Below are 14,045 nucleotides of genomic sequence, written 5' to 3' on the forward strand. Positions count from 1 at the left end.
TACAAAGACCACGTGTTCCTGTCATTCTTTGGAGCTCTTCAGAGAAAATGCAGTCATGGCTGTCTGGAAATGGAGGTGGCCCTGGTTAGTGCAGAGCGGGGGTGGAGGACTGGATAAGGGGTCTGGGGCTTATTTTTGAGGTCATTGTTCCAAGACTGACTGTAGCAATGTCAATATACAAATTGTGCACATTATCAAACTCGTGAATCGTATGGTATGTGATTTACAGCTCACAAAAGCTTTTAAACATAATCAATAAATCAGCAAAAAGGGAGCAGAGCCCTGATGCATGTTACAATGTCGAGGTCTTTCACCACACTCTGCCACCCGACAGCAGCCACTCAGAGCCCACGTGTTGTCTAGCATGGCCATAAAATGCCCAGGGCACTGAACGATTGTTTCTACGTAGCAAAGCTATGGTCCTCAGTCATTTGTTCCAACATCAGTGCAAATTCCTGTTTTGAGAGGTCATAGATGTGATCAACTTTAAATCACACCTCTCTCTCTCTCTTTCTCTCTCTCTCCATAAACACAAACACATTTTCTAAACATTTTTAAGCCAAAGAGAACCTCACCAAATAGGTCCTCTTTCTCTGGTGCTAGCACTTGGGGAAGAATTGTGTCACTTCCATGAGGCAGGTGGCATTGCAAAGACAACCAGATTCTGCAGAGCCTGTCTGACTTCACAGGCCACTAAACACAGCCATGAATGTCAGGCCCTGATGATCTAGGTCCTGCTCACTGCCAGGCACCCTCCCTGCTTCCCCTCCCCACACACACCTGAGCGCTGCAAGGATGGCCAGTCTCAGGTGGTTCCACTACCCATGCTCTGAGCAGAGCTGGGACCTATCAGCCCACATGTAGATTAGCACGTAAGCATTTTGTCTTTTGACTAAACTACCCAATCTCTGTGTGCAAAAACAAAACACACTTGACAAAATTGCACAATGAATATTTAGTCCACCATGTCTGAAGGAGAAAAGATCACTCAAATAACCAGACCACAGACTCGTTCCTGAGGCGTAGCAGGGGAGAAAGGAGCAGATCCAGAGGAGAATCCCCACTGTGGGTACCTCAGTATACACGAGGAAACAAACATTCCAGAATGTTTTCAACCAACAACGCTCTTTATTGCTTTCTTACAAAAAGCCAACTGGGGGCTGAGAGATCGGTGTCCCTGGTTCACAACGGAGCAACAAAGCAAAGTGCTCCAAGCACCGGGGGGAGAGGAACAGACCCTCCGAGGAGGACTTTCACAACAGTGTGCTGCTGACCAGGAGGGAGGCGAGGCTCAGGAAAAGCTGAGACTGCCCCAAGCGCATGGTCCCTTCTGGCAGATCTTCCTCAGTGGTGTAATCTGTCAACAAGTCCCTCTCAACATTAGAAGGTCCTCCTGAATTGCAAGTCATACCACTACAACAAAAGGTAAAAAAGAAACTATTCGTTCTCGGGAGTTTTCTTGGGGTTTCAGGAGGCAAGTCCCTTGCATATACAAACGTGCAGTTCCAAGTACAGTTCTTGTAAACGAGTAGCTCACGAGAGTTCAAACCTAGAAAAGAAGAGATGAATATTATTGGTTTCTGATGGTAAACACCAAAGCACATTCAACCATAACTAGGTGTATGCATACACTCTACATTCCCAAATGTTACGTCATTGCCTTAAATTCTTCATGGGGAGACAACTCCACAAGAGCGGCTGACTGCTCCAAGAAAACTTCTTCCAAAGGTGTTTTAACTTATGCTGTCATCTTTACCTCTGCCTCTGTCCCTCCCAACATGGTATCCTGGTGTCATGTAGCTATACAAATGCGATGTCCTGATGCCTTTTTCCCCTAACCATTGCAGAGCTGTATAAATTGAATGGAGACCGTGAATCAGGCTTTCCTAATGTCCCAGAGACTCCACAGCTGTTTAAGAAGAGTGCACATGTTGATGTTACATTTCACTCACTTCCTGCAGCTGGAACCAACTCCAAATAGAAGCTCCTTCTCAGCCCTCTGCCTGGTATCCCAAGCTCCTGCACTAACACAGACACATGTCGATGTCCCTTCACACCAACTTCCTTCCCAGCACAGGCTGGATGCCCCCTTTCAAACAGAGTTCCACAAGCAATGTGATGGCCTCACCAGAGGGTCTACGCTCGAGGGCTCACAACTAATGTGATCACCATCACTACTGGCCTGGGTCAACCAGAGCTACCCGGTTGAGGTAGCTCCACCAGAGGTCCACCAGAGACCTCCGTCAAGAATCCCAGATTAAACAGTTTGCACCGGGCGACAATCTCTTCCCCTTGTGGTCTCTAGTGTTTACACAGATCATTTATTCTGAAACTTGCCATAAATGAGTCAGTCATCCATGGCTCTGGGTCTTGCTGCGTGACCAAATCAAGTCAGTCATTTTCTTTTCTTTTCCATGTAAAGCGTGCACTGAAGCTCAACCTTCTACAGAATAAGGTGCAATCATTAAAAGCTCAATAGGTTTTCACAGTGTGCATGCAACTGTCATCAGATCCAGCCCTAAAGTCAGAGCTAGAGCTGTAAGGAAGCCCCAGACTCCTCCTTCTGTTGCTCCACTCAGACACTGCTTTGAGCAGCCAAAGTCAAGAGGGACACGGCTTTCCAGCCCACGTCTTAGTTTTCCCTAGTCTTGAATGGTACAAACAAGAAGTCATGCGTTATGTACGCTACTGGGGGTGGCTCCCGACTGAACACCGTGAGTGGAACACAACCCTATTGCGCCTATTGTATATCCCTCACTCTTACTGAGCTGTACAATCCCATTGGTGACTATGCCAGTCTATACTGATGACATTAAAGTTGTTTCAGGGTTTCCTCTACTCCTAGGAGTCCTCCAATAAATATTCTTGTATTGACTTATGGTGAGCCCTGGCTACGTGTTTTGTTATGTATGTACATAGGAGAAATGGTGGAATTTTCTTCTGCATATGACAGCTTTAGCCAGTAGTTTAAAATTTTTCCAGATGAGGTTGGATCTATCTCTACTCCAAAGGATTGTACACTTCAAAACTGTGACAACTTGGTGTGGTCTTGTTGGATATTAGTCAAGTGTTACCATGGTGTGGTTTTAACCTGCATTTTCCTCAAGGAGATGACACCAAGCAACTTTCTTACATCTGTTACTCATTCAAATAGCATTTTCTGGTACATGTCCTTTATGTCTTTTCTTCAAATTTCTGTTGGATGATCTGCTTTTCATTGACTGATCTGTGGGAAGTTCAGTAAATATGACGAGCAATCTTGTGGCAGACACAGGTTTGGAAACGCTTTATTCTCATCTATGGCTAGCATTTTACTTTTTTATTGGTCTCTTCTTAGGAGAAGTTGTGACAATTAATACAATCCAAATTGTCAATTGTATTAGAATGGGAGTAGCACCGTTTGGTTCGGTTCTTAAATTCTTAATTACAGAAAGGACACAAATATGTTCTACATTTTCCTCTAAATGCTCTGTTGGTTCAGCATTTACACTGAGAGCTGCACAGTGCAGGTACTGTAAATGGACACCTAGTGTACACATCACTACCTAATGTCAGCAGCAGCTTCCTCCCTGCACTGCGTGACAGCACCATCGGGGTGTAGAACTCACTACCTGTGCTTGTTCCTCTTCTAATATTACTTTTCCAGTCTTGATACAGTGCAACACTGTCCTCACTAGTCAAACCAAACAAAAGATACTGAGCGTTCAGAGCACCCATCCTGCAGCATCCCCCGCCCTGTAAGACTGCCTTGGCCATTCCGAGCCCTTTATATTTCAATAAATACTCAGAATCAACTTCTCAAAACACAAGCACAGGTGTGTACCCACCCATCCTCTGTCACTCCTGTTGAGATTCTGGTTGGGATTTTATTTACTTGCAGATTAATTTGAGAACAGCTATCTCCTTTTTTCTTTGTTTTTAGTGGTAGTGGGGTTTGAACTCAAAGCCTCACACTTGTTAGGTAGGTGCTCTCCCACTTGAGCTACTCCTCCAGCCCAAGAATAGCTACCTTTATTCTACCTTGTGTCACGACCCACACACATTGTATGTCCTTCCAGGTGTTTCAGTCTTTGATCTCAACAGTTCTTTGGCATTTGCAGTGTTGAAAACTTGCAAAACTTCATTAGATGTCTTTCTACATGCTGATTTTCTGGTACTTTTAAAAATGGTATTGTTGCATAAATTTTACTAGTTGTTTCTTGTGATAATGGAAGAAAACTGGTCCTCTTATATTGTTTTGTAAAATACTTCCTGTCTACACAGTGTCCATGATAAAGCCAGTCATTCTTGGATAAAGTTTGTTGTCTTTGGTGAAGACTAACAGCAGGTCAATTTCTCTACTTCCAATCCCAGTGCGTTTAACTCTTCCATTGGCCGAACTGAAGTGAGAGCTTCAATTGCCTGGGGAACACAGGAGGTGGCAAGAGACAGCTTATCTCATTTTTCACCTCGAGATAATTGTATTCCCACCATTCTCGTTTAATTATCATTTCTATCAGATGCAATTTCTTTCTGATAACATATCCCTCTGATGGGTGTATCTGTACACAAACACTTCCTGGAACATGTTTTCTTGCCATCTATGGCCACTTCTGCCTTTATGAAGGCAGAACTGGGTGATTTCAACAGTGTCTAGATGGTCTGCAAAGCTGAAATCATTTACTATCTGGTCCTTTCCAGAAAAAGTTCAACAGTACCTGGTCTATAGCCATAGTCAGTTTTGTTTCCTCGTAGCATCCAGAAGCTATGTAGAGAAGCCTTTAAAATGGCAACTTGAGAGTAGATACCGTAATGACCTACAAAATAGCTTAACGTGTAGTAGAAAAAAACTACTTTGAGTTCTTGAAGAATATGACATTTTATAGAATGAAAGCAAAAGATCAGAAGTCAGAAGAGCTCACGTGAATCCAATCTGTATGCACTCTTGTGCAAGTCTGCTACCATTTGAATTCACTAGGATTAAATAACACAACTCATCTAAATCACTTGGTAAATTCTAACGTGCACATAAAATGGTTAAATAAAGTTTACTGTAGTATTAGTATTACAAGCTTTAATTGTTATATTTCTAAGACATCCTAGCATATTTCTTAATCATATTTAGTATACAAAACTGTTTTTTAGACCTGAAAATTCTACAGTAATTCAGTCATTGACCTGAATGTTAATTGTCAATGTATAGTTGAAAACACAGGATATTGAGATGAATGTCTCTCATGACCAAGTCAATTAGCGGGGGGGAGGGGGGGTGTCACTTCCTTCTTTCTGTATCTCACAGCATCCAAATACAAATGTGTGATGCAGGTGATGAAACTCATGTAGCTAGCTTTGTTTTCTCCTGAGAATAAATACTGGAAGGCAAAAAATGACAGCTTTGTCTTTTATGACAGTCATAAACTGTCATATTTTTTTTTCATTTTTCTTTTATTATTCATATGTGCATACAAGGCTTGGTTCATTTCTCCCCCCTGCCCCCACCCCCTCCCTTACCACCCACTCCGCCCCCTCCCTCTCCCCCCCCCAATACCCAGCAGAAACTATTTTGCCCTTATTTCTAATTTTGTTGTAGAGAGAGTATAAGCAATAATAGGAAGGAACAAGGGTTTTTGCAGGTTGAGATAAGGATAGCTATACAGGGCATTGACTCACATTGATTTCCTGCGCGTGGGTGTTACCTTCTACGTTAATTCTTTTTTATCTCACCTTTTCTCTAGTACCTGTTCCCCTTTTCCTATTGGCCTCAGTTGCTTTAAAGTATCTGCTTTAGTTTCTCTGCGTTAAGGGCAACAAATGCTAGCTAGTTTTTTAGGTGTCTTACCTATCCTCACCCCTCCCTTGTGTGCTCTTGCTTTTATCATGTGCTCAAAGTCCAGTCCCCTTGTTGTGTTTGCCCTTGATCTAATGTCCACATATGAGGGAGAACATACGATTTTTGGTTTTTTAAGCCAGGCTAACCTCACTCAGAATGATGTTCTCCAATTCCATCCATTTACCAGCGAATGATAACATTTCGTTCTTCTTCATGGCTGCATAAAATTCCATTGTGTATAGATACCACATTTTCTTAATCCATTCGTCAGTGCTGGGGCATCTTGGCTGTTTCCATAACTTGGCTATTGTGAATAGTGCCGCAATAAACATGGGTGTGCAGGTGCCTCTGGAGTAACCTGTGTCACAGTCTTTTGGGTATATCCCCAAGAGTGGTATTGCTGGATCAAATGGTAGATCGATGTCCAGCTTTTTAAGTAGCCTCCAAATTTTTTTCCAGAGTGGCTGTACTAGTCTACATTCCCACCAACAGTGTAAGAGGGTTCCTTTTTCCCCGCATCCTCGCCAACACCTGTTGGTGGTGGTGTTGCTGATGATGGCTATTCTAACAGGGGTGAGGTGGAATCTTAGTGTGGTTTTAATTTGCATTTCCTTTATTGCTAGAGATGGTGAGAATTTTTTCATGTGTTTTCTGGCCATTTGAATTTCTTCTTTTGAGAAAGTTCTGTTGAGTTCACTTGCCCATTTCTTTATTGGTTCATTAGTTTTGGGAGAATTTAGTTTTTTAAGTTCCCTGTATATTCTGGTTATCAGTCCTTTGTCTGATGTATAGTTGGCAAATATTTTCTCCCACTCTGTGGGTGTTCTCTTCAGTTTAGAGACCATTTCTTTTGATGAACAGAAGCTTTTTAGTTTTATGAGGTCCCATTTATCTATGCTATCTCTTAGTTGCTGAGCTGCTGGGGTTTCATTGAGAAAGTTCTTGCCTATACCTATTAATTCCAGAGTATTTCCTACTCTTTCCTGTACCAACTTAAGAGTTTGTGGTCTGATATTAAGATCCTTGATCCATTTTGAGTTAATCTTGGTATAGGGTGATATACATGGATCTAGTTTCAGTTTTTTGCAGACTGCTAACCAGTTTTCCCAGCAGTTTTTGTTGAAGAGGCTGCTATTTCTCCATCGTATATTTTTAGCTCCTTTGTCAAAGATAAGTTGCTTATAGTTGTGTGGCTTCATATCTGGGTCTTCTATTCTGTTTCACTGGTCTTCATGTCTGTTTTTGTGCCAGTACCATGCTGTTTTTATTGTTATTGCTTTGTAATATAGTTTGAAGTCAGGTATTGTGATACCTCCTGCATTGTTCTTTTGACTGAGTATTGCCTTGGCTATTCGTGGCCTCTTGTGTTTCCATATAAATTTAACAGTAGATTTTTCAATCTCTTTAATGAATGTCATTGGAATTTTGATGGGAATCGCATTAAACATGTAGATTACTTTGGGGAGTATCGACATTTTTACTACGTTGATTCTACCAATCCATGAGCATGGGAGATCTCTCCACTTTCTATAGTCTTCCTCAATCTCTTTCTTCAGAAGTGTATAGTTTTCCTTGTAGAGGTCATTCACATCTTTTGTTATGTTTACACCTAGGTATTTGATTTTTTTTGAGGTTATTGTAAATGGAATTGTTTTCATACATTCTTTTTCCGTTTGCTCATTGTTAGTGTATAGAAATGCTAATGATTTTTCTATGTTGATTTTATATCCTGCTACCTTGCTGTTGCTATTGATGGTGTCTAGGAGCTTCCGAGTTGAGTTTCTTGGGTCTTTAAGGTATAGGATCATGTCGTCTGCAAATAGGGATATTTTGACAGTTTCTTTACCTATTTGTATTCCTTTTATTCCTTCTTCTTGCCTAATTGCTCTGGCTAGGAATTCCAGTACTATGTTGAATAGGAGTGGAGATAGTGGGCACCCTTGTCTGGTTCCTGATTTTAGAGGGAATGGTTTTAACTTTTCTCCATTAAGTATAATGCTGGCTGTAGGTGTGTCATATATAGCTTTTATAATGTTGAGGAACTTTCCTTCTATTCCTAGTTTTCTTAGGGCTTTTATCATGAAATGATGTTGGATCTTATCAAAGGCTTTTTCTGCATCTATTGAGATGATCAAGTGGTTTTTGTCTTTGCTTCTGTTAAGGTGGTTTATTACGTTTATTGATTTTCGTATGTTGAACCACCCCTGCATCCCTGGGATGAAGCCTACTTGGTCGTGGTGAATAATCTTTTTGATGTGTTGCTGAATTCGATTTGCCATTATTTTGTTGAGGATTTTTGCATCAATGTTCATTAAGGAGATTGGCCTATAGTTCTCCTTTTTGGAGGTGTCTTTGCCTGGTTTTGGGATAAGTGTAATACTGGCTTCATAAAATGTGTTTGGCATAAACTGTCATATTTAAAATCCACTTTCATTCTCTGTTATTTCGAGCATTCACATGTAGATCTTGACACCTTCCTTGTAGTGCTGTCCTGTATTTCCATAAAATATTGCTGTTCACATAAGTAATTGAATTCTGACTTTGCCTGAGTGTGTGCATAAGGATTTCCGTGCAGTGGTTAAATCTATCAATTCACACTATGTTGAAACATTTAAGGATGTCTCTAATACACAATATATTCTTTCTTGTGCACTTGAAAAGTTCTAGGCTACAAAATGTGGCTGATTAATGTTAATGTAAGGACATGTTAGTTCTTAATTTCTTTTTCATTAAGTATTTCATGTGAAGACAAATGAAATCAGGTTCAGTTGTAAGAAGTAATTCAGAGCGCTCCTGTGTACCCTTCTTTCCTTGGTTGCTCCCAATGGTGACCACTGAGGTCATGGCCTTTAAGGGGACAACAGATGTCCCTGTTCCTCCCCCCGTTTTTTTTTTTTTTTCTGGCCACAAAGTGAGATGCTTTCCTCCACGACATACTCCTGCCCTGATGTGGAGTCAGAGGCCAAAGTCACGGGTCCAGCTGTTCATGCACAGAAACCACCAAACCTTTCTCATTGTCAGCTGGTATTTCAGGTGTATGTTGCTGTGATGGAAAGAAGATCATCACAATAGAGACCTGTCATTGTATAAGGCCCCAGTGACCTTCCAGAGTGCTAGTCTCTACTTTTACAGGCTTGCAAATCCAACTCTAACAGAGTCATAGAGAGATGCAGATTCCAAGAAGAACACTGCCCAGGCTCCTTCAGGAGCACTCATTTCCAAGTGAAAACAGCCTCTCGAGACGCCCATTAGTGGCTCCCTGTGGGAACACAGCCAGATTTTCAGCCTCCTGCACATGTCCCAAACCTCAGATAATCACAGGGCAATGGCACTCCTTATGATGAAGGAGGAACAATCCGTAGGTCATTCGGCACTGCTCTTGAAACACAGAATGCCACGTGAAGCTGCAAGAGCAACTGCGCATGGGGATTTGGAGGCCACCAGGGGACAGAGCAAGAGTCCTGAGCACGGCCACAGATAAGGCCCCCTCTTGTCCACCAGGGCCTACATGGCTGCCCTCCCTGATTGCTGAAATGGTAATTGGGTCTCTGGCTGGTAAGGCAGTAGGGAGAGGCACATCTCTCAGATACTAGAGGCCGTGGAGTGTGAAGCAGAAACAGACTGATCTCTGGCTTTGTCCTCACCCACTGTTGGTAGGCATCACCTTGAGGGGTTAAGGCATGTTCACTGCTTGTACCTGGCTAGTTGGAAACTCCCTACCCACAGCCACAAACCAAATGGGCAACAGAGTCACTCAGGGTGAACACATACGAATAGGGAGACCCACGGGCCAGTAACGTTCCCGCCCCTGAACACATCATGGGCTCATGGACTGCCTGCCCTATCTTGCAGATACCTGGCCGACAAGCTGATGCACACTGTCCCATCAGTGGTTGAGCCCCTTGCCTGTGAACATGCCCCCAGTTTGAAGATAACAGAAGGGTAACAGCAGGGCTGGCTGCAGAGACACAATGGTCATTCCCCTTCAAGTTGCTCAGGTGGGGTGATAAACCCCCAAGTGTCAAAAGGATACTTACGGATGGCGATTGTCATACAGCGCCTAATTTCATACACACACGTCCTTAAAGTCTCACAGCCGAAGTTGTTTATGGACGAACACTCATGGCATTTCAGATTGAAGGTCCCTGTGGAAGAAAAAGAAGCACTGTAGTTTGGCTCTAACATCCCTTTTCACCCATTAGCAGCCCACTCCACCCTCCTCTGACAGCTGGCCCCACCTTCCACCCAAGGACTTCCCTAAGCCCTTAAAGCTCAGTCCTGGGTGTAGTGCAATTTTCTGCAAGACTAACTCCCAGGACAAGAGCCAGGCCTACCATGGAGCTCTCCTGCTCTCAGAGGAAGCCTCAAGATCACCCTCAGGCAGCCATGTGTGGGACTGCTGAGCTCTGCAGAGCACGCCCAGCCTCCCAGATAGGCAGGTTACACCTGAGAGGCCTGCATCCTCCTGGATTTGCCTGGACACAACTACTCCTGCTGTTCCTGTGGGGAAGTGCCACTTCCAGACTCTCCCTCAGGTCTAGTCAGCTGCTCTGTGAGTGAAGCCTCCTTCTCCCTGACCCTCTTCCCTGCTCATGAACACCCCCCAACTGCCCTGACAATGTACACCCCAGCTGGTGCAGATGACCCAAATTCCAGAGGAATGACCCTGGTTAGCCCCAGCTGAATTCACATCCCCCCATAAACGTGAGTGTCTTGAGATCACACTCACAAGATTTTTGAAGAGGATTGCTGCTGTTGGTTTCCACGTGCGGGAACCCCACAACAAGGAGTAAGGCGAAGGGGAGCATCATTTCCTGCAAGAATGGGGAACCTGAAAATTAGGAGAGCCACAACTCATCAGGGAGGGCAAGGGCTCCTTTCTGCAGCTACCTGCTCCCACCATCCTTTCTCCCACCCTGCCCACGGGCCCTCCTCTACAGAGAAATGGAATCTTTCTAAATTATCATGGATATTCCTAGAACAGAAAGAAAATATCTGATATTTTTAAATTCACTTGATGGCATTAACAGCCCAGTTGACTCAAGAGGAAAGGAAATTGAAAGCAGGAAGAAGGGTCTCTAGAAGAGAGATGAACGGAACGTGGATATAAAGGGACACATGGATGACAATCAAATATGAAGCACACAGATGATTGGAGCACCACCAGAAGAGGACAGAAAAAAGAAGAAAGGAACTTTTGCAAGGGTCATTGTTGGGCAATGTTCCAAAACCAGTGACAGTAATAACCGCACAAACTTAGAATTCTCAACCGGTCCAAAGCAGAGCAAGTTCAAGGAAATAAATCTTAGACATGTCACAGTGGATCCAATGAAAAACACTTGAAAAGAGGAAAAATCTGAGAAGTAGCTAGATGAGAACAAAAGACAGGGCCTTGTATAGCAACTGCGAAAGTGATGGTTGGCCTTTCAACACAAATATCAGGAAAAGAGACAGCCAAACTAGGGAGGAAAGATGTATGTGACAGGCAAACATTCTCTCTTACATGAAAGCTGACTACATACTGAAGCAGTTTTTCCTAGCAGCCCCACTAGTAGAACTCTTGAGTGTATAACACCTTCAGAAAGGAGACACAAGCCAGTCACAGCCTGAAGAAGAGCAGGCTATACAAAGGCAAAGTGGAAGCAGCTGTGCTGGTATTTGTCAGTTCAGACTTCTAGGCAAAAGTATTATGAGAGAGAAGGATGGCTGGATCAAGGGAGGAGATAATTTCTCCAAGTCCAGAGTTGGTTTCCTCCTCTTTAAAGGCATTAAGCCAGAATTTGCTCATGGAAGGATAACTAACAAGGACATGCTCACGTTTGGAATGAAAGAAGACCCCTACAAACAATAGGAAGGTTCCCTATATCATTTCCAACAGAAATCACAACTCTCTTGGACAGACTGAAGCCTGGTGAAATGGCCTGAAGCAACCTGCAAATGTAACGCTGGATGCTGCTGGCACAATGTGGACAGAGAGGGGAGGCAGGAAGCATGTGGTACAGTTTCCATTTCAATACAGTCAGAAAATGACAAAAATAAAGAGCCATGAGTGAATGGGGAAGGGTTCAGGGTGGTCACGGAGACCCCTGGGGCTTGGGAGATCAAGGCCTGTCAGGAGTGGAGCATGTAGACCAAGGAGAAGGGCTGAAGGTAAAAGTGGTCCCAAAGTGAGAGCGGGAGGCTCAGGACGAAGAGGGAGAGACCTGGGGGAGGGGCTCCAGGACCAGGTTGGAGGTGTCCTGAGGGAGAACTGAGGAACAAGGAAAGAGGGGGGAGGGGGAGGAGGGAGGAAAAGAGGAGGAGGAAGCAAATAAGGGAGGAGAGAAGGGTATCTAGAAGACGAATGGAACGTGGATATAAAGGGACATATGGATGACAGTCAAATAGAAAGCACACAGATGATTAGAACCTCACAGAAGAGGACAGAGAAATTAAGAGAGCCACTATTGCAAGAGTCATTGTTGAGCAATATTCCAAACCAGTGACAGTAATAACCCCACAAACTTAGAATGCTCAAACAGTCCAAAGCAGGACAACCAAGAGCTGCCAACCTGACACCTGCACCCAAAGTGCAGAGAGAAACATGAGAGCCCCCCAATACAAGGGGAAGATGAGGAACAGTGTCTGAGGTGCTTCTGAGGTCTCCCCGGCTGCTGAGTCCCACATGGTTAGGGACTTGGTAAGGCCCAGGGAATTTGGGAAGGCTACATAGGTCCACCAGAACTTGGGGTCTGGCCAGCTATGAGGGCAGTCCTTTCATTTTGTTCTTGAAGGGCCTCAGCTTTGTTTAACTGAGCGAGCCTTCATTTCTCTTTCTTTTTTAAAGTCAGGTTTGCTAGCCAAGATGCCCCACCACTGACGAATGGATTAAGAAAATGTGGTATCTATACACAATGGAATCTTATGCAGCCATGAAGAAGAACGAAATGTTATCATTCGCTGGTAAATGGATGGAATTGGAGAACATCATTCTGAGTGAGGTTAGCCTGGCTCAAAAAACCAAAAATCGTATGTTCTCCCTCATATGTGGACATTAGATCAAGGGCAAACACAACAATGGGATTGGACTATGAGCACATGATAAAAGCGAGAGCACACAAGGGAGGGGTGAGGATAGGTAAGACACCTAAAAAACTAGCTAGCATTTGTTGCCCTTAACGCAGAGAAACTAAAGCAGATACCTTAAAGCAACTGAGGCCAATAGGAAAAGGGGACCAGGTACTAGAGAAAAGGTTAGATCAAAAAGAATTAACCTAGAAGGTAACACCCACGCACAGGAAATCAATGTGAGTCAATGCCCTGTATAGCTATCTTTATCTCAACCAGCAAAACCCCTTGTTCCTTCCTATTATTGCTTATACTCTCTCTACAACAAAATTAGAGATAAGGGCAAAATAGTTTCTGCTGGGTATTGAGGGGGGGAGCGGGAGGGGGTGGAGTGGGTGGTAAGGGAGGGGGTGGGGGCAGGGGGGAGAAATAAACCAAGCCTTGTATGCACATATGAATAATAAAAGAAAAATGAAAAAAAATAAAAATAAAAATAGAGTCAGGTTTGCTGACCATAGTAGTTGTATCAGCTTTCTGTCAGTATGAGAAATACCTGAGACCATCAACTTATTCGGAGAAAGGTTTCAGAAGTTCTGGTCCATGATCCAGTCTTAATGGCCCATTCTGCTAGGCCTGGGCAAGGCGGTGCATCGGGCCAGGAGTGTGTGGTGGAGCAAAACCAACTCCACAGCCAGGAAGTGAAAGAGAAAAAGAGGAAGAGGCTCAGTCCCAGCATCGACCTCAAGGGCGCACCTCCCACGAGGTCCCACCTCCTTATGCTCACCACCTCCCACCAATGTCAGCCTGGGGAGCAAGCCTTTCCCACCCAGAGCTGGGGGGACACCTAAGATCCCAATGATAGCAGCATTCTTACTTGAGAATTCTAATTTCAGCTTTTTAGTCCACCGCCTTCCAGTTGGCATGGCTTCTGTTGGGCAAGCCAATGATTATTTTATGGAGATTCCTTTGTATATGGAAAGTTGCTTTTCTCTTACTGTTTTGAAGATTCTCTTTGACTTTTGATGGTTTCACTACAGCGTGTCTATGGTGGGGATCCGTCCGGAATTCATTCAACTTGTTTGTCTATCCCTTTCTTACTTTGAATTACCAAAACTATCAGCCATTGTATCTTCAAGGAATCTCTGCTCTTTTCTCTCCCTTCTCTTTCTGAGAACTGCTTGGTGTATAC

General features: G+C 43.7%; 1 protein-coding gene across 1 annotated transcript; it reads right to left on the bottom strand.

Annotated features, from left to right (window-relative positions):
- Window positions 1-1,253: 1,253 nt before the first annotated feature.
- On the bottom strand, window positions 1,254-12,475 carry LOC109681751 (glycosyl-phosphatidylinositol-anchored molecule-like protein). The gene is made up of 4 exons (XM_020156623.2): window positions 12,361-12,475; window positions 10,539-10,640; window positions 9,847-9,954; window positions 1,254-1,549 (listed from the first exon to the last, which is right to left on the bottom strand). The coding sequence occupies exons 1-4, from the start codon at window positions 12,473-12,475 to the stop codon at window positions 1,254-1,256; spliced, it is 621 nt and encodes a 206-aa protein (XP_020012212.2).
- Between the last annotated feature and the right edge of the window lie 1,570 nt (window positions 12,476-14,045).

Source organism: Castor canadensis, chromosome 3 (genome assembly GCF_047511655.1).
Source record: "Castor canadensis chromosome 3, mCasCan1.hap1v2, whole genome shotgun sequence".
In the NCBI taxonomy this organism is placed as follows: domain Eukaryota; kingdom Metazoa; phylum Chordata; class Mammalia; order Rodentia; family Castoridae; genus Castor; species Castor canadensis.